Raw genomic sequence first — 20,506 nt, forward strand, 5'->3', positions numbered from 1 at the left:
TTGTATTATCAACTGAGGAACATTTTGTTTTCAATCAACAACATTCACACCATATTCAAAGGAAATTAGACCGTTCACGGTAGCTCAGTCGGTAGTGCGCTCGCTCCGTGATCGGGAGGTCGTGAGTTCGAATCTCGGCCGCGACTGACCTAAGTCGATAAAAAAAAAAATGGGTAGCAACTGTTCCTTCGCCATGCGTTGGGCACTTCGAAGTGAAAGCTGCGGGTCCTTCGGATGAGACCTTAAAAACCGAGGCCCCGTGTCACGGCAGGCGTTGGCACGATAAAGATCCCTCACTGCTCAATGGCCCTAAGTGCCGAGTAAAGGTCAAAATTTGAAGCCCTTCACCAATATATGAGTGAAAAATTCTCAAAAGGGACGTAAACAACATACAATCAATCAATCAAAAGAAATTAGCAGCAATAAATGTTTAATCAAAATGTAACATGAAATAATTAAACAATAGAGAGGTTGAGATTTCATACGTGTACGTGTACGGGTACGTCTAGTAGGGGAATTCCCCAAATTTCTTGCGTATTACGTCGTCAGTTTTGGTGTTGATAAGTTTTCTACACGTTCCTACAACTTGTAAAAGGCATCTACACGTAGGTATAAACTTGTAGCTTTTTCAATAAAAACTAGTCAATTTATGTGTGAAACTGTTATTGTTGTTAATTATTTAGGATGTTAAGTTTCATGAACACTTATTCTAACTATGTTTTTTTCACTAACTAAAGTCAAACTAATGTCACAACACTAATAAATAAGTGAAACAGAGACACCGATAACAGTCTACACGTTCATGTTACACGTCATTAAAATCTCAACAGACAAATTACAAAAAACGTGTACGTGTACGTCAAAGTTTGTGCACACGTACACGTATGCGTACAAGTTTAAATCTCAACTTCTCTAATATATCATTAAAAAAGACGGAAAACCAGTCCAAAAATCTGGTGAATATTCATGCATTTTCTAAGTATAAAAATAAATTAACAAAGCCGTAGTTATTTTATGAGCACACAACTTAAATGCTTACAGGTTTGTTTGCAAAACTATTTATAAACACAAATCGTAGGTATTTTTAAAACGTAAAGGAAGAAAAGGAAGAAAAAAGATAACTTTAATAATTTTAAGAAAGATCATTAGGCTCTTAAATACTAGATTTCTGTAAAAATTCTTCCAGTAGATAAAAGAATCATAAACTGGTGAGCTCGCAGTGCAACTGATATTTTAACTATTATGGCATACACCTCTAAGCCTAAACAGACAAAGCTTGTTACAAAACATTAATTTTATGTAGCTTGATATAAAATCATAAAAATATAATTCATCAAATAATTTCCAAAACCTGAAAGTATCTTGTATTTGTTCATGTGATAACTTGAAAAATCATGCCATTGTTACCAAATTAAAAAAAATGAAGCATAGGTTTGTCATTGGTAGGAATATTGTTGAGTGACGATAAAATCATAAAATAATATTTAATAACAGATCGAAGCAAAAATATGTATTTTATCAAGCTTGTATTCTGCATTATAAGAAATGTGCTCCTTTACATCATTTTCTAATCGTCAAGTTGTTTCCCAAAATGAAGTGCAATATCCCACAATTGTTTCGAATACTTTTTTACTTCTTCGTCCGAGGAATTTAGATCAAGAATGCCCGGAATAATGACCACCTCCGTTTTTTCGGACATTTTTGTACACTGACGGTATTTTACATCATATTCATTGACTTTAGACACCTCCACACGTATTGACCGCCATACTCCTTCGTGAACGTTCAAGTTTATGTTCGTATAAATGTCTGTTTCTTTTTCTCTTATAAATTTGACGTTTGGATCAGTAACGACAAAACCATCATTGCTCTTCACAATGTGTGCTCCAGTATCAAAAATCCATTCGTAGCCATCCATTGCTTCAATAGCCCTTCTATTTAAAGTCCTAAATGATTGTATTTTGCACCGAACACAGGGTTGGTTTCCTGTCCGTGACTGTCTTTTCCGCATGAGAATGATATGATGTATTAACCACTTAACTTGAGGAGCATTATATTGTACAAAATTCATATGTTCATCTAGATCACACATTCCCTCATATGAAAGTCTGACTTTCAACTCTTTTTGTGTATCGACTTTAATGAAATGTCTTTCAAGAAAACTAATTAGGTTGTTTGAGTAGTCACTCATTGGGAAAAAAGAAAAAGAAAAGGGTTTGGGAATAATACCTCTTCTTACTTTAAAATTTTGCAAACGTTCGTTTAGTTCAGATACTGCCATTGTATATTTATCTACGTTCATAAAATAAAAGGTTCCGAACGACAGGACAATAGATAAATCTCCATGGAATATTGGATTATACTCATCCTTGATTTTTTCCCATTGAATGGAAAACGTTTGTTCAAAATTATTCCATTCAGGTAGTTCGGGTCCATGAACTAGGTAAGGGAGAAAACGAGTTTCATGATGGTGTTGGCTATGACAGGGTCCACTCCATACGTTAAAGTTTATCAGCTCATCATTACTCGTACAACCTTCGAATGATGCTGAAAACGTATTTTGTACGGTGGTCTGCCCACGTTTGGCAGTGGAAATGCTTGTAGATTTTGCCAAAAAGTCACAGAGAACCTTAGATAATCGCAGAAGTTGGACTTTTGTCCCATGTGCCTCTATTTTTAAAACCCGTGTTTGCCCAACATCATCGTAATGCAAATACACATCCGCTCCAGTTATTTGTTGAAATTTGAATTGCACATAAATAAAAGCATATTTTGTAATGTTCAATGACTCGGCTGAGAAAACGAAAGATTCAGAGGACTCAAAACCACCGGTATCTTCGTCATTAAGAAATTGTACAGATAAACTTTGAGAAATTTCCATGAATCCAACCAGGCTTTTAACAACTATTTCTTCTTTATTTTTGATGAGCCATTTCAGAGAAGCTGTGGGCAAATCTTTACGGTCAACAATACTTTGCATGTAAGTTCTTACATTTCTCAAACAATTAAATAAAATATTTGCCTCAGAAGACATATTAGGTATACTTCTGTCTAAAATCGATTCCTTTAAAAGTATAATGGGCAGTATGTCCTCAATGACATCATTAGGAACATTTGTTAAGATTTGTTCCCTAAAATACTCGTACAAAAATTGGGCTACATATTTTATTAAACTTTGTTCCTGCTTTAGAAAGCAAGTTAAGGATCCGCTCAATTTTATAATCATTTCATCAGCTGTCAGTCTTACAAATCCAGGCCTACCATGTGCTAGGTTGATCATATAACAAAGATTGCCTTCAAACTGATCATTTCTTACCTCAGAGGCTATGTGTCGCATGGTGGAAACAATTTTATGATAGTCCTCACTTTTGAAACCCAAAACAACTTTGCAATCCTTTGGAATAATAATGCCATTCTGAAACAAATCAATCCATTTTGAATCGGTCAGTTGGAATGTTTTTTCTTCAACTTTGTTTCGTAAAAAATTTATCCAAGAAGAAGTAATTAATCTATTTTCCTCCGTAAGTTTCCAATGCTGTTGAAGAGATGTATTAACTTTTTCAAAAGCGTCGCGTTGTTCCTGTCTATTTTTCACCTTACTTAGAACATCTGCGACGACCCAAGGAAAACTTAAGAATGGTGAATTTGACATTTTATATGTCACTGTATACCATGCACGAGCCTTTCTAAGAATTAGCTTTTCTGTTTCACAGGAAAATTTGCTTTTCTCTCCATCAAATTCTTCAAAAAATGTTTTTCTTGTTCCTTGCATTAACGATGAAACTTTCTCTCGGACTATCTTCCCTATTTGAAATTCTTCATTTTTTAAGCAACCTCTTTTACGTTTCAGTCTTTTTATCAAACCACTGATCGCTTCAAATTCGTTTTCCAATCCATAAACATTCATTATTACTTGTAACTTTTCATTGTATATTTTTCTTTGAAAATTTGCATCTTCTCGCTCTTTATCCGTCAAATTCGTCAAAGGTGAATCTAATTCATCATCAATTAGAAACTCAGAAGTTTCCTGTCTTTTAATGTTATTAAGAAATGATTGGCACTGATGGTAAAGTTTTCCAAGAATTTTGGAAGAGATATACTGGATTTTATCACTTTTCATCATAAAATCTGGATATTTTTCGGGACAGATATCTTTACCAATGCGTGGACATTTTCCAGTTTTTGGAAAATCAACAGCTTCGGAGTGGAGTTTGGCTAATTCTAGACAATGAGATGAAAATACACCTTCCTCTTCACTATCTGCTAAAGCAAGATGAGCATTAGCTATTATTCCTAAGTTGTCGTTCTTTATGTAATTTGCTAAAAAATCAACGATATCCTTCAATCGAACATCCGATACCAATTTAGTCTTTTCTGCTTTAGGGAAGTCCATTGGATTTTCATTTTCAAAAGTGTAAAGTCGCTCGTCCCAGCATACGAAATATTCGTCACCATCAAGATCTGATCCAGACATTTCGTCAGGATGAGGTCTGGGTCCAAGCTGAGGAAAAACAACGCAATCCACCATATGTCCAAGATAAGGATTTTTCACGGCTTCGAAAATCCGGATATCCCCAGGATAGAAGCAAGGGTTTTTCGTAATGATAACTTTACCTAGAACAATCTGAAGATCTTTTCGAGGTCGACTAAGTTCTTTCGAGTACTGAATAAATACTTGTCCATACTGCAGTGATTGAGTTTCATCTGATGTACCCATCATATATCGACCTTTGTCCAAAGGTATTTGAATCCTTGACCTCATTTTCATATCATATAATCTCTGTTGGAACATGCCTAAAAGAAGTGACCTAAAGAAAGGTTCCCGAACAAAGCTTACTCCTTTGTTAGACAGTTCCTGAAAATTAATGTCTAACGCTACCTGCAAAAAATTGAAAAGAACTGCTCACGATTAATGTTCAGTGACTTTCAGATAAGAGAGATAACTATCACAATGACAAACGACTATTATTCCTTAAGTTTACGGAACTGTCAAATTAAATAAAAGACCTGTACCATAATTGTCAAATCTTGTCCTAAAAGATATTTTGGTATTGTGAGAATTAAATTTCTCCTGAAATATCAGCAGCATTAAAACAAAATTTAAAATTTTATATGAGTGAAGAGAGGAACATTAAACATCTTTCCTTGATATAGTGTATTCTTCATACCTAAAGCACATACCTGAGTGTATTTAGGGGAATAATTTTGACAATTCCCTTCATAAGAAAAGGTAATGTCACAAATTAATTATAAAAAACCCTTTCATATAAACTTTAAAATGGGTACTATGTATTATAGCGAGCGCAGCGAGCAGCGCCGCTCGTCACTGCGAGCTCTTAAAGCAACGCCTGGGGGAAGAGAAAATTCGGACTTTGCACATTGATCCAAATGAATTTTTTTCCGCAGTTACCTGTGTGGTCCCATAATGCTTAGCGAATTGCATCTCGTTGCAAATTACGTTCTCGCGGTAGCAACAAAAATTCGTCAAAAAATAAAATCACCTTGATTTAATGGATATATAGCAGATAAATACTAGATTAAACGTTCTTGATTAAAATTAGCACTGACCAGACTCCGTTTTGGTAATGCAACATACATACGACGTCATATGACGTCAGAGTCTAGACGTAGCAAATGTCACGTGCAGTTTGACGAGCCCGATCTAAGTTAAAACTGAAAGGTATCTGCGCTCGCCCTAACGGTCGCACCGTCAACATATTAAATTGAGAAAGATTATATATTTCACCTGTTGTATTCTTTGCAGGGCTTTCATATCGTATAGTAGCATATCCGACAAGTCAACCAACATTTTTTCTTGAAGATCGAGGAATATTTCATCAGGAATTCCTAGTCCTGATAGCAACGTTATAATTTGACGGTTCAGATGAAGTCGCCCTGTCAATAAATTATAATTCAAGGTAAATGAGCGGTGTTCTGAAAGTTTGCAGACGCGCACAATTATATATATATATATATATATATATATATATATATATATATATATATATATATATATATATATATATATATAACAATCTGAAATTCATAATAAAAATACTTTAATTAACTATATAATAGTAAAAACTTTTTAATTAATATAGTAAAAATTTTGATACTCTAGTACATTATAGCTATATTTAATTATAGTAAACTATAGTTTACTATAGTACATTTTTTGTTAGGGAAAACACAGACCCCCCGGAAATTCCAGAGGTAGAATAAGGTGCCTAGGAGGAGTAAACATCCCCGGTTGTATATCACGAAGGCGAAACATTCCGTAGTCAAATTAAGTATAAAAACAAAGGCCTAACAATTGGTTCTGTAAGAAATCATACATTGTTATGAAGTGTAAATATGTATTTATCATTGGGCACATTTTTGCCAAATATGAAGACTTTCAAAATAAACTAATCTTTTTTTCTATAATTTGAATGATAAATAAGTTGAATATATGAAAACATACTTTTTTGACTTTCACTTCAAATTGCGATTTTCAAACCATTGTTTCAAAGAACTTTCCGAACAACCGTAGTATTTTTTTGATATTCATTGCAATTTCCATAATAAACATAATGCATGCGAGTTGTTTATAGCTATTTTTTGTATTCAAAGACATATCTAATCTGTCATAACTAATAAAGAAGGTTATACATGTATGAATGATTAAAGGTTTTTTTTTTTTCATTTGACACCTGCCTTTAATGCTGTATGGACTAAAATAGGGCATTAGAGAAAGAATTTCAGAATTACTTCCTTCAAGTTATAAAACACTGTTTAAAGTACTTATTCCTGATATTCAAAAACTTAGGCAAAATACCTGGACGAGTAACTTCTAACACCTCTAGACCTGTGGAATTAGATTGGAATTTTCTCATACTTTCACGTAGGACGAGTACGTCCTTCTCTCCAAGAGACGGATCTTGTGCAACAACGCCTTTACAACCACCAAAGCGAATTTGGAAAGCAGAAGGTACGTATGGCAGATTCATTGCCTCTGCAACCTAAAATGGAGTTACAAAAGATAAACATTCTTTTTTTCTTATCTTAGAATAAAACCTGAATAATTTTTCCACTGAAGCGGAATATAACCTTTGAAGCAAGGCTTTGTGATATCTTCCCAATGCCGTCTGTGAAGCAATAACCGTTTCTTTCTATATCGGTTTCATATTGTACTTCTTGATTCATCCCGACATCCATCGTATGACGAGACGCAGAAAAACACAGTCCAAAACGTGACACATACGAGGCAACACATCTTTCCTTAGATAGATCTCCAGCACTTTGTCTGATACTTTCTGCCGTAATTCCATTATAAGAGCTGAAGAACCAAAAGCTGTGTTCTCGAAGTTGACTGTTGGAACATCCCAAAAATTCGTATTTGCGGTCATGAATTTTAAATCCTTTCAAAAAAATTTGCTTCATGTCCTCCAATACGTTGTGCAGTGTAACAGATGGCACCTTAGTGAGTTTTTGGTAATCCTCATCTCGATAAACAAGACGTATAAAATAATCCTCATCATATTGGCGTAAAATTCTATTCTGACTCACTAATTCTTTTGGAAGGAAAACACATTTCGTAGGAGTTAGAAGTGCTCGTCTAACAATTGTTAAATTACTAGATGTGTTATTTTTATTTTCATAACTAGTATATTTGGCCATTTCAATTGCCTCATCCAATTCACTCATGAAATGAAAGAATGGTTTTTCTGCAACAAGGTCAACCATATTGGAAAATACTTGTGCAGGGTCTTTGATTCTGAATATTTTCTCTACAAGAGTTGCTGTTATATGATCAGTAACTTTAAATCCCTGTGAACGCAGTGATGTCCATGCATAAACCGTGTTATATTCTGTAAAAGGGGCCACTGCCTCTTGCTTTGGAAAATTGACTTTCACATTAGCATATGCAACAAAGAGACCTATATACTGTATGTACCAAATTATCCTGGATACCAAAGGGCTGTCTTTTTTCAGTTTCAGACAAAAGCAGCCCAAGCAGCCAAACTTTTGAAATGGAAGGTCACTGGCTGATAGTCTTGTTTGTGCTATATCATTTAAGTACGGCTCCTCAGCTGCGTATAATTTTGGACTATATTTTACATTAAAGTAAAGGAATGTGTCATTATTTTGTAAATCTATTATAACATAATCGTGCAAGAAATCAGAAGAAATTTTGATTTCAAATTTCATTGCTGCATCTTTAACAAGCAACTGAGATTTATCTTGTTGAAATTCTGCAGTCACTATTGTTTCCCAGTGCTTCACAAAACTAGATGGCGAAATCATGCTTCCACCAACAAATTCAATGTATCCTTCAATTTGTCTGTCTGGATGTTGAGGCATGTAGGTCAGCCTTTTATTTGGAATGATCTGTATCCACGACATATCATCCTCGAGTGTTCTAATCCTCTCCCAAAATTCGCATAGGTTGCACACTAGTGCCTCACCTAGGGTTGATTCAATTACCATCGACAAGGTGATGCTGTTGTCAGCAAATTTCCGCATATCATCTGAAAATAAGTATTTTTTCAATACAAATTTGAAATATTGCTTTTGCGAATCCGAATCGCTTACATGTAATATACATGTCATAGCCTAACTTACAATGTAGATTAGGATAGGTTGTCGAAAATTTCTGTTTCACGGCATAAAATAATATAATTTTACCATTTACTGGTAAATATCACATCAAACCTGTTGAAGATCTTTTTTTTTGCTTTTCCTCTGAAAATGGTGTATAAAACGAAATTCATTGTTTTTTTACTGTTCTTTGTACTCTTAAGATAAGTCAAACCGTTTTGAAAACACTTGATTTAATCAAATGCTGGCATGGTCAATTGTGGATGTACTTGGTATGCTAATATTGAGTTATCCTCACCAGGTTGCAAAGTATTTGTATTTTTCTTTTATGCATAGACATGTACAGATATTTCAGGAAATAAAACTGAATGGTATTTCAATGATGCATATTTATATAGTCATATATATTTCCATATATATATCTCATAAGATACACTGCTGAACGTAGCACACATGGTGATTACCTGTGCTTACATGCACATATTTTTGTTATTTATATTTCCGTGTTTTAACCCTGTGCTCTTTTTCTTTTTATGTATTGAATATATCTATTCAATCAGAATTAACATAAAATAGGAGGTGCACAATGACACTCTGTTATAAAGATTCTGTGAAAGTTTCATACATTTTATACCTACAATATTATAGGAAAAATGGAAATGACAATATTTTGTCATGGAAACCCCAAATATTTGTCCGATCAAAGCGTAAAATAGGGGGTTCTCGATGACACTATATAAATAGAAATTCTGTGTTTTATTTAGCGGTACATGCATTTGAGGAGTTGTAGATTAATGATCGATGAGTAGCCCCCAATATTATAGAGAGAATGACAGTGTCTATTTTTACTATGGAAAACCCTAAATATGTGACCAATTGAAGCCTAACTAGTATGTAATAGATTATGCGAAGAGGAGTTGCAGAAAAGAGATGGGTACGCCCAACTATAACAGACGAGACATACGGACATATGGAGGCACAACCCCATCACTAAATACCCAAAGATTTCAAACGGGAGTACATGTACATATATTAAAAGGAGAACAGGAACTTCATACTACTATAGCCATGGTTTAATGTGTATTATTTTTTATTATAAAGCCTAAAAATGCTTTTAGGATTTGGAATTTATTACATTTGAAATTTAATATCATGTAGGGCTTAGAAATTGTAAAATTCAGACTTCAATTTTAGTTACGAAACGCGGGCTTATGTAAACAACACATATTTTTGTAAGTATATAACGCTGTAATCAACAATATAAGAAATGGGTTAATTATATTTAAACTAAGTATAATTTGCAAGAAAATCACAGGTGTTTATATGATACGAAAAGCAGTCTGCAGTGAATTTTATTATGTTCTATATTCTGATTTTTACATCAATTAAGGGGCCAGATTCGGCCGATACCATACCTTGCCCTTTATCTTCCAGCAGATATTTACAATGTGTTCAAAGTCAAAAATGCAAAATCCAAATTTTTTTTTTTATCAAAGATTTATACTCGTGGTATCGTTTTTTTTTTTTAATTTCAATCGTTTTTAATTTTAAAAAATAAAAAAAAAAATTAGTGCCAGTTTGCGTATATTAGAGGTGGTATGGAGTCCTGTCCCTTGGCATCTGCGCAAATAAACGTTCAACTTTGGAGCATTTTTTTAATTAAAAACTTATTCCCAGGCATCGGTAACGATGTTCACTAAGAGACGAATGAACACATGTATATATATAAATAATAAAAAGATAACTTACTTATCTTTTTCTTTTCTTGAATGACCTTGATTGTCCTTGGTAACTTCTTAATAAATGTATGCACCGACTCCTCGTTTTTTAGATAAAAAATATTCAATCTAAATCGTTCTTTCCTCCCAGAAGTATCCCTGCTATCTATAAACTCCGCCATTTTGAGCAAATATTTTTTCTCGTTTTCAGTCAAAAGATTTTGGTAAATGGCATTCACGTCACGATCCTTGTTCCCATTATCATGAATTTGAAACAAGAAACCTAAACCTCAAATGATCGTAAGCAATAACCATGTCGATAATTAGGAATTTAAAGGGAGTCCTGACAGCACAATGTATCTTATCAAAGGCTAAATTGGCAATGCCTTTTAATTTGTAATGTATACTTACATGTATGTACGTTCATATAATGATAAGTATAGTCACAGTTAATTTTGATCGCTAGCTGTAGATATATTTGTATGTCACTGATTTAAAAAAAAAGAAGCAAATCAGATAAACATTAATTTATATGCAATCGCGTGATTGTACAATTTTTGGCCCTGTATATATATGACCAGCCATGAGATTTTGGGTCCAAATGAGGAATTTTTCAAAAGTGACATTTTTACTTAATATTGTAGTTTTGAGGTCCAAAATTACTAAGATGAAGTTTTACCCCCATATGTATATGACGTAATAATCGGATTAATCAGACAATCGACACTTGGATTAATAAAGACCATGTGTTGTTTTCATGCAATACGTCACTATTTTGCGATAGAGTTTCTTTAGAAGTTATGATTTTGGGTAATTTCATAATCAAATATCCACGAGACAGATTGCTTTTTGTTCAACATGCATATATATAGTACAGATCTATAGGGGTGTGGGGTGGGTGGTATTGGGGGTGGATTCTCTACCCCAAACCCCTACCAAATTAAACACACCCCCACCAAATTAAACACACACACACACACACACACACACACACACACACAAATATGAACATTTAAAAAAAAATATTTAGACACATTTTTCTTTCCCTTTACTTACTTGACATCAGATAAATTTCAGACTGGATTTTTTTTGGAGTGAGTTTGACCCCCCCCCCCCCCCCAAGGACTATAAACAAATGCAATACATCATTATTTTGTGACGCACATCCATAAATTTCTTTAGAATTAGAAAAGTTTTTCTTCGCTCATTTTATTTGTGTCAGAATTTTCTTTCCAAAAAAAAAAAAAAAAAACCTGTATCAACTCACAATGGAATTAACTGTAGAATGAAATTAACTGTACATTGTAAAATATACAATTATATGAAATGTCATAAGTTTAATTTGGAACAGTTGGTTTGGGGCAACTTTCCTAAATCGCTTCATAAGGAACAACTTGTTTGAAAAAGGTGACATTATACTGTTTGCATGTACGCCCTTAAGAGGAAGGCAGAGCTATGGCGTCTACCTAAGCTCCAGATTTTAATTTTAGGAGGTGCATTGTCCCACTTGGACTGCATACTCCTGTAGGGTGTGTACCAGGATGACCTTTGTCTATTCTGAAATATTTGAAACCAAAAAAGTATTTGAATGTATTTAATGTGGTCCAAACTGACGAATTCTATTCACTTTTATATTTATAGAGTCAGTTGATATGTCCCAGTCGAATTATGCATGTACTTTAAGCCTTGGTTGAATTCACATTCAGGAGATCATTTTTTTAAACAATAGGATAAAGATTAGCTAAGTTCTAAATTAAAAAAATATAGTATAAACATAGATATTGCTGGCGACTTATAACTTTATCAATATGACAGATGATTTAAAATGTGTGACTCCAATGTGATCTAAATAGCATGTATATCCAGGGTTCTCCATGAGCTGTTTTACTGTGTCGGCCCCGAAACAGTAAAATTTCCCCCGACACAGTAACGATTAAATTTTATGCGTGCGACACAGTAAAACTTTTGCGACACAGAAAGATCTGTGATAATTAGAAAATCAGAGCATAAATTCTCTCTAACTGTGCTATTGTAAATGCTATTGTAAATAAAATGAGTTGCGAATTTGATCGCGAAAATATGCCAGTCTGGGTTACACTTTGTATGACCAGGATTCATCATAAAAAAAACTCAACTGACTTAATTATATAAACCAAGCGCTACTCTCTAAAGACCATATCTGTTACAACAAATATCATAAAAACTAAAATAATAGTATCTATCAAACCCGTTTCTTTAATATGTAGGCAAAATTGAGATGTAACTTTAAGCAGTTTATTAAAAAGTTTTTATAAATGGCAAAATATGATAAAGTTTCATTCCAATTCTTTCAAAATTACACTTAGAATTTTATAATCTATTTTTTGTAATATTTAACCATAGTTGACTGTATTCATCTTTTTATGGCCACTGTAGTTACCCATCTCATAAGGAGATGGTGAACAAGGCGTGCAGAATGCCTATAGCTTCAGATATATAAAAATCATAATCAACATTTGTGAAGTTAATATTTAGAGTAAAGTTCTCATTATTGAAATTAATGAAATTATGATTAAAAAAAAACTTTTCTGATTAAAATTTTATCGGCAAAAATTATTCTGTTATTAAAAAAATAATAATGTGGTATTCATTGGTTTCGACCCTAGCAATAAAAATCCTGAGTTTCATTTTCCTTTGAGACTAACACGCTAACCACTACGCTACACAGCTCTTGAAGAATTATCATGGCATTTAAATCATGTTTATTTCTGCCCCTTGTGTGCAAGTTATTTTTTCTATCAAATATGTCGACATGCAAGATAAATATGTTGACATGCAAGATAGTTATGTCAACATGCAACATGACTATGTTGACATGCAAGAAAAATGCAATCAAATAAAAATTATAAAAAATCTTCAAAAATCTCAAATATCGCCAACATGTGACATCCAACATGTTAGATGCTACTTATTAATGTTAACATGCAACTTATTTATGTTAACATGCAAGATAAATATATTGACATGCAACATATTTATGTCGACATGCAACTTATTTATGTTGACATGCAATTTATTCATGCTGACATGCAACTTAGTTATGTTGACATGCGAGATAAGTATGTTGACATGCAACTTATTTATGTTGACATGCAACTTATTTATGCTGACATGCAACTTAGTTATGTTGACATGCGAGATAAGTATGTTGACATGCAACTTATTTATGTCGACATGCAACTTATTTATGTTTACATGCAACTTAGTTATGTTGACATGCGAGATAAGTATGTTGACATGTAACTTATTTATGTTGACATGCAACTTATTTATGCTGACATGCAACTTAGTTATGTTGACATGCGAGATAAGTATGTTGACATGCAACTTATTTATGTTGACATGCAAGATGAATATGTTGACATGCAACTTATTTATGTAAACATCAAACATATTTATGTCGACATGCAACTTATTTTTGATGGCATGCTGTTTGCTTGAAAGAGGGTATAGTTTAATCAAAATCTGTAGTTGCAGTAAATGAGAAGCTTAACCTGGTCTCTACACAACTGACAAGGTAAAACTTTATTTTAGATCTGATATAAAACTGATATTGGATGCAATGAAGATCTTTTGGTTAATTAATCTGGTCTTTTGTATAATCCTTACTGATAATAATTCTTGGTGTCAATATCTCTTTTGGTCAGAGTGTCCAGTTCTTAAATGATATGTGTACTTCATGTAGCTATTATTTGATCAAACATAGTACTTTTAGTACTTCACTATCTTCAGTGGCGGATCCAGGAATCTTAAGCTTGAAAAGGGGGGGGGGGGGCCCGACCAGTTTATGGTGGGGGTAGGGGCCCACGACTACACCAAAAAAATTGATTTATTAAGTCTTATGTTTATTTCGGACACAAAAAGGGGAGCCCGGGCCCCCTGCCCCCCTCTAAATCCGCCAGTGCTATCTTACATAAGTTTAATTGAATTGCAAATTTTATATACTAAACTCTTACAAGCCAAATCGTGGTGTATTTATAGAATGATTTAGTTTGATATACATTTACACATGTAGAGAGCAAAACAAAAATTCATTGTGTATAAAGTATTTTTTTCCCATTTTTTCTCAGCGACAAAAATACTATGGGTGAAAATATCTATACACCTGCTCTGGCTCAACGTCTGGTTGTGGACGGACTATCTCTCAGTAGGAATGAAATGATTGCTGTTTATTACCACTCTGGTTATACTATTCAGGAAATCATTGGATTTCTTGCGAGCAAACATAACATTGCTCTTAGTGCAAGACAAATTCATCGAGTTTTAAGGGAAATGAATCTGACGAGACGAAACAACCAGCCACGTTTGGAGGACATTGTAACGGCTATTCTACATGAACTTTCAGGCTCGGGCGGTGACATAGGCTATAAAGGAATGAGGAGACGTCTGCTAATCGACCATAACCTCAATGTGTCTTGTGAATTGGTGCGCCTTGCATTAACTGTTATGGACGCAGAAGGTGTAATAAGGCGTAGACAACGTCGTCTTCAGCGTAGAAGGTACATTAACGAAGGGCCTAATTTTTGTGTTCATATAGATGGCTGGGACAAGTTAAAACCATTCGAATTTTCCATTCATGGCTGTGTAGATGGCTTTTCAAGACGTATTCTCTGGCTCAGAGCTTGCAATTCTAACAAAAACCCTGAGTATATATCCAGATTTTATATGGATTATATCAAAGAAATAAACGGGGTTCCTGTAGTCGTATACACAGACAGGGGTACTGAGAACTCCATAGTTCGAGATTTGCAATACGCTTTGCGATGGAATCACCAGGATTCCTTGCAAGGACTATCAAGTTTTAGGTATGGATCGTCATATAGAAATACAAGAATAGAGCGATTTTGGCGGTGTTTACGAGAAATGTGTGGCAATTTTTGGATAAATTACTTTAAGGATGTGGATAATTTAGGTGTTTTTGACACCTCCGACATAGTCCACCTGGAGTGTGCTAGGTATTGATTCTTACCAATTATCAGCAGAGAAGTGAACAGAGTTATACAGCATTGGAATTAACACACAATTAGAAGAAACCGCAATAAAGATTGTCCGTCTGGAAAACCAAATGTTATGTATTTTCAGCCCGAAATTTACCAAACAAGAGATTTCAAAATGCCTGTACCTGATAATCTGAATGGCATAGAAAAAGAATATTGTGCCTACCCTCCTGCAAATGGTGTTTCAATGGAATTTGAAGTTATTGGTACTCAAATAAGAATGGAAAACGGTTTGAATTACCCACCAAACACAGTAGAAGAAGCAACAGAACTCTTTATCCGAATAACAGACTATGTAGATCGCTTATAAATTACATGTATCTACATACATTTACTTGACTCTTGTTGTTTTAAGGAGGTACATTTTTCTTTATGTTCCGAATATTGTTTGATAAAGGAATGAGAAATTGTATCTTTGCGAGGCTTTGTGTATTTAATTGCAAATGTGTATTTCTAGTAAAGTATGTATATTAATAGTACACAATATCAGTAATTATTCTTTTTTTAAATCTGCTTTAACCGTCAAGGTCAAAAATCATAATAAATTCAAAAAATTGTAATGAGTACTGTTGAGTGTTGAAGTAAGAGTACAAAAGCGTAATTTCCTATGGAATAAAGAATGCATCTGGTCAGCATTTTTTTTTTTAGATAACTAGGTCAAACTTTTAATTCAAGGTAAAAAATTAAAAAGAATTGTTCCTATTCATGAGGCGAGTTGGGGGGGGGGAGGGTCCTTCATTTTGAAATGTTTCATGTTTATACCCGATACACAAAATATATTTTTCAAGTTTGAGCTGGTTGCTTCTGACTTGTATCCCACTAAAAAAATTTTGAACTCGCCACCGATTTCTGAAAATACTGTAAACTGTATACAAGGGCAAACCGCTGTTTGAGGCCAGAGAGGGCGTTAAATGTTTTAAAAATGAAAAAAAATGTGCATCCACTTCCTATAACTATGTAATTGTTGCATTTAATGCTTCAATATTGGCAATTCTAGCAAAAAGCAATGTACATGTATATATTTATTTACGTTTAATATGTACTCTATACAGAATGAAAATAAAGTAACAGTACTTATAAGGGTTGAGGTAAATCATTCACAATTTACTTAGCAAAAGGATAGAGGCATACAAAGTGAGGACTATTCTATTTCCGACTCTCAGTTTTCAAAGTTCGTACATGTACTAGAAAACAATTATTTTCAAAAGATAGGTAATCAGAAATGTCTTTGACACATTTGATTTTTTATTTCATGTATTTAATGGCATAAAGGTTTGGCGTGTCAGGAAGACAAAAATATCCTAACAGTATTTGAATTCTCAAAACAACAATTAAGATATAGCAATAAAATACGCGCGATTTGTTTTAGGTTTTTAATTTCATGATAAAGGCGTTAACCTCTTTATTACACGGTCTCCTAATCAGTGTAGATTTTCAGACTAGCTGGTTTATAAGTAAACGACTTTGTTGGGGTATATCATTTTTTTTTCTTTAGGAAGAAAAACCCATAAAATTTCATACAGAATGCTTTCAGAGTACTTTTATTTTTAAACAATGTATTTATCTTCCGTACATTGTAAATACATACCAGTATGCAAAATGGAAAGTTTACCAATGTCTCTTTCTTTTAAAAAATTACTTTGTCCCAGATCATGCGCTGAAACAGGATCTTCCTCGCCTTGTTAAAATTTGTTGAAATTATACATAAAGCAGGTGCGATTTACGTCATTGATACATCGTAAACCCGCAATTTTTAATAACGTCACAACTATTGTAACGTCATTTACGTGTGACGTTACGTTTTTTGGCAATTCAAAAATTTACGTTGGCAGCGAAAGGGTTAAACTATAGCGCTTTTGCCCCATGCGGGCTCATCAGTAGATTTGAAATAATAAACAAGTTACATTATGACGTCATTCTCGTGACGTTATGAAGGCAACGTTAAACATAATGTGATTGTGACGTTATAATAATCACAATGAAATGAGGCGCTGAGATAAAGATTTACAGTTCATCTAATAAAGTTTTAGCGCCTATTTTTTATGCACAGTGATGGAGACATTCTATGTAAAATGTACATAATGAACCAGGAACTAAAAACAGATATTAAATCGTATACAAGACGACTCAGATTAAGGGAGTTTTTCCACGAGGATGAGGACGAGGATGAATCTAATCAACAAAGTGAACATACAAAGCCAGAGGATCTCGTGAGAAATAATTCAAGTTTTATTCCAAAACGAGGAAGAAATCGCACTTTAGATGCAGTCTGTGATACGCTGGAGAACATTAATCTACCAGATACTTATATACGTAATAATAAATCAAATCTCTCTAGTAATGAACAAATTGCCCTCAAAGACTTATGCAATGACAAAAGTATTGTGATTAAAGAGGTGGACAAAGGGGAAGGAGTTGTCATCATGGACAAAAACTTTTACGAAAATAAGATTCTAACCATGTTACAAGACACCGAATTTTACCAAAGGGTTGACAATACACACGAGAAGAAATCTATGTCAAAGATAAAAAGTCTCGTCAATGGACCTCTTTCTGAAGCCTTAACAGCCAAGGAAAGAGACTATCTTATAAATTTTGAAGCCCGAGAAAGTCAATTTTATGGCTTACCTAAAGTTCATAAATCGAAGGAAATTAAGAACGCAACACAATCTCAGAATTCTGAATGTATTACCTGCCTTAATCCACAGGATTTATCTTTTCGACCTATTGTTTGAGGTCCGAACTCGTCTACCCAAAGACTGAGCCATTTATTAGATATATTGCTGAAGCCATTTTGTGAAAAAGTACCAAGTTTCATTAGAGATGATCTTGACTTCCTGAATCATTTACCAGACATCGTAAAGGATAATACTAAATTAGTTACGTTTGATGTTGTTAGTTTGTATACTAACATTCCAACGGAACTTGGAATAGAAGCGACAAAATTCTGGACAGAAAAATACCCTTACCTTCTTCATGATCGCTTCCCACAGGAATTTGTCCTTCAAGGATTGAAATTAGTACTTCAAAATAACACGTTTGCCTTTGGTAATAGTCATTTTTTACAAACTAAAGGAACTGCCATGGGAACAAAAGTTGCATCAACATACGCAACACTTACCCTAGGTTACCTAGAAAACAAACTACACCAACAACTCATAACCTTATGGGGAGAAGATGAAGCCAACAGCCTTAAATCTAAATGGAAAAGATTCCTAGATGACTGCTTTATTTTATGGGATGAAAGTGTCGAAAAATTAGAAGTCTTCCATAAAATATTAAATGAATTGAATGCCAACATCAAATTTACTATAGATACCAGTGAAAATCAATTACCATTCCCAGATGTTCTCGTTATTAAAAGGACAAAAGGATCATTACTGATATATATTACAAAGTGACGGATACACACCAATACTTACATTTTGGTTCTTGTCATCCACATCATACCAAAACATCCATTCCTTATAACCTCGCCAGACGTATATGCGCCATTGTCAGTGATAAAGATACAAGGGACATTCGTTTATGTGAACTTAAAACATATCTTTTAAAACAGAAATACCCAGTCCAACTTATAGACAATGGAATACTTAAAGCCAAGGAACATGAAAGATCAGAATTACTTTTAACCAAAGGACGTGAGGATAACGAGAATATTATTCCCTTTGTACATACTCATAATCCTCAGAATCAGAACATCAACTCCATTGTTAACCAACTGAACACCATTCTCAAAGAGGACCAAACAACAAAGCCAATTTATGAAATGAAATATATGGAGATAACGAACAGTATTCAAGCTCAAAAGTCCATTATACAATACAAAATAGGAGCAGAGCAAACACGGACCTCCAAACATCAGAGGTGGGATCAGGTGCCATGGAGGAGTAAGCATCCCCTGCCGACCGGTCACACCCGCCGTGTGCTCCTTGTCATGATCGGGAAATAACGGAAAAATCCATCGACAATTCAGTGTGTAAATAATGGCCTAACAATTAGTATGAAAAACGTCAGTCAGCATTTGACTCAATGATAAATTGTATTTGCTGACAAGGTCATTGTATCGACCATAGAACTTACGAAATGATGACTTTAAACGAGACAGCTGATATTCTTGTTTCATCAACTTACTTGTCAATAATTTACCTCGTTTTAGAAATTGTACATACGTAGAGCATGCTCTTGCGTATCGAATCATTGAGAGATATATACCCCGTATGCAGGTGATGAAGGTATATTGCTGCATAAGTAAGGGAAGTTGACGATTGAAAAGTTAAAGTCATCACGTTTATCATAAAGCTTGGTTGTTAGATTACCATTAACGTCTTTTTCAAGTAAAATATCCAAATATGAAACAGATGTGTCAGACTCTGTGGTATCTTTTATCTCAAGTTCACCAGGATATATCGTATCGACATAAGAATGAAAATAGCCATTGTTAATTGACAATACGTCGTCGATATATCTAAATGTCGAGTTGAACGCCACAGCAAGTGTTTTCTTCTTTTCACGTACAAGATTTTGGACAAATTCTGCTTCATATGAATACAAAAAAAGGTCTGCTAATAACGGGGCGCAATTGGTACCCAAAGGAATTCCAATAGATTGTTGGAAGACCTGGTCTCCAAAAACCACATAGATATTGTCAATCAGAAACTCAAGCATCTTTTTTAATGTCAACTTCAGAGTACTTGTGTGTACAATCAGAATGTTTTTTAACAAAATAATTTTGCAAATGACCAATGACAAGGTAAGTATATTTACGAGTTACATTTTTATTGAAAAAGCAGCTGTCAATGACATCAAAAAGCCTGGACAAAACGTACAATTTATCTCAAGTAGACGTCAACCAAAGAACCTGAAAAGACTACTATGTAACTCTGATTTTGAAGAAAACTATTCAGTGACTAAATGTAATAATCCTCGATGTGGAACCTGCGACCATCTAACTGAAGGAACTTGTTATAACTTTAACGGCCGAAGATTCACAGTGAACGCCAATATGTCGTGTGATACTCAAAATGTTTTATATGTTATAACCTGTCCAGGGTGTAGTGAATATTATATTGGTGAGACCAGTAACACTCTCCGTACTCGGGTTCGTATTCTTAAACAGTATATCAACACGCCAGAATACAGACAGATACCACTTAGTGAACATTTAGACGT

General features: G+C 34.0%; 1 protein-coding gene and 1 pseudogene across 1 annotated transcript; one reads left to right on the plus strand and one right to left on the minus strand.

Moving 5' to 3' along the window:
* Window positions 1-1,562: 1,562 nt before the first annotated feature.
* On the minus strand, window positions 1,563-10,480 carry LOC133194972 (uncharacterized). The gene is made up of 5 exons (XM_061330864.1): window positions 10,330-10,480; window positions 7,090-8,510; window positions 6,818-7,001; window positions 5,747-5,895; window positions 1,563-4,879 (listed from the first exon to the last, which is right to left on the minus strand). Exons 1-5 carry the CDS (start codon window positions 10,478-10,480, stop codon window positions 1,568-1,570), a joined length of 5,217 nt encoding a protein of 1,738 aa, XP_061186848.1. The 3' UTR covers window positions 1,563-1,567.
* A 3,832-nt stretch (window positions 10,481-14,312) lies between these two features.
* On the plus strand, window positions 14,313-15,947 carry LOC133194497 (uncharacterized; annotated as a pseudogene).
* Window positions 15,948-20,506: the final 4,559 nt, after the last annotated feature.

This window comes from Saccostrea echinata, unplaced genomic scaffold (genome assembly GCF_033153115.1).
Source record: "Saccostrea echinata isolate AGI-Se365-2 ecotype Australia unplaced genomic scaffold, CSIRO_AGI_Sech_v1 ptg000029l, whole genome shotgun sequence".
In the NCBI taxonomy this organism is placed as follows: Eukaryota; Metazoa; Mollusca; class Bivalvia; order Ostreida; family Ostreidae; genus Saccostrea; species Saccostrea echinata.

Coding starts and splice junctions, on each gene's coding strand:
- LOC133194972 (XM_061330864.1), bottom strand. CDS start 10,480: ATGGCGGAGTTTATAGATAGCAGGGATACTTCTGGGAGGAAAGAACGA. Junction 8,511..10,329: donor TCAAGAAAAGAAAAAGATAA/GTAAGTTATCTT, acceptor ACTTATTTTCAG/ATGATATGCGGAAATTTGCT. Junction 5,896..6,817: donor GTTAGAAGTTACTCGTCCAG/GTATTTTGCCTA, acceptor ATTTATTGACAG/GGCGACTTCATCTGAACCGT.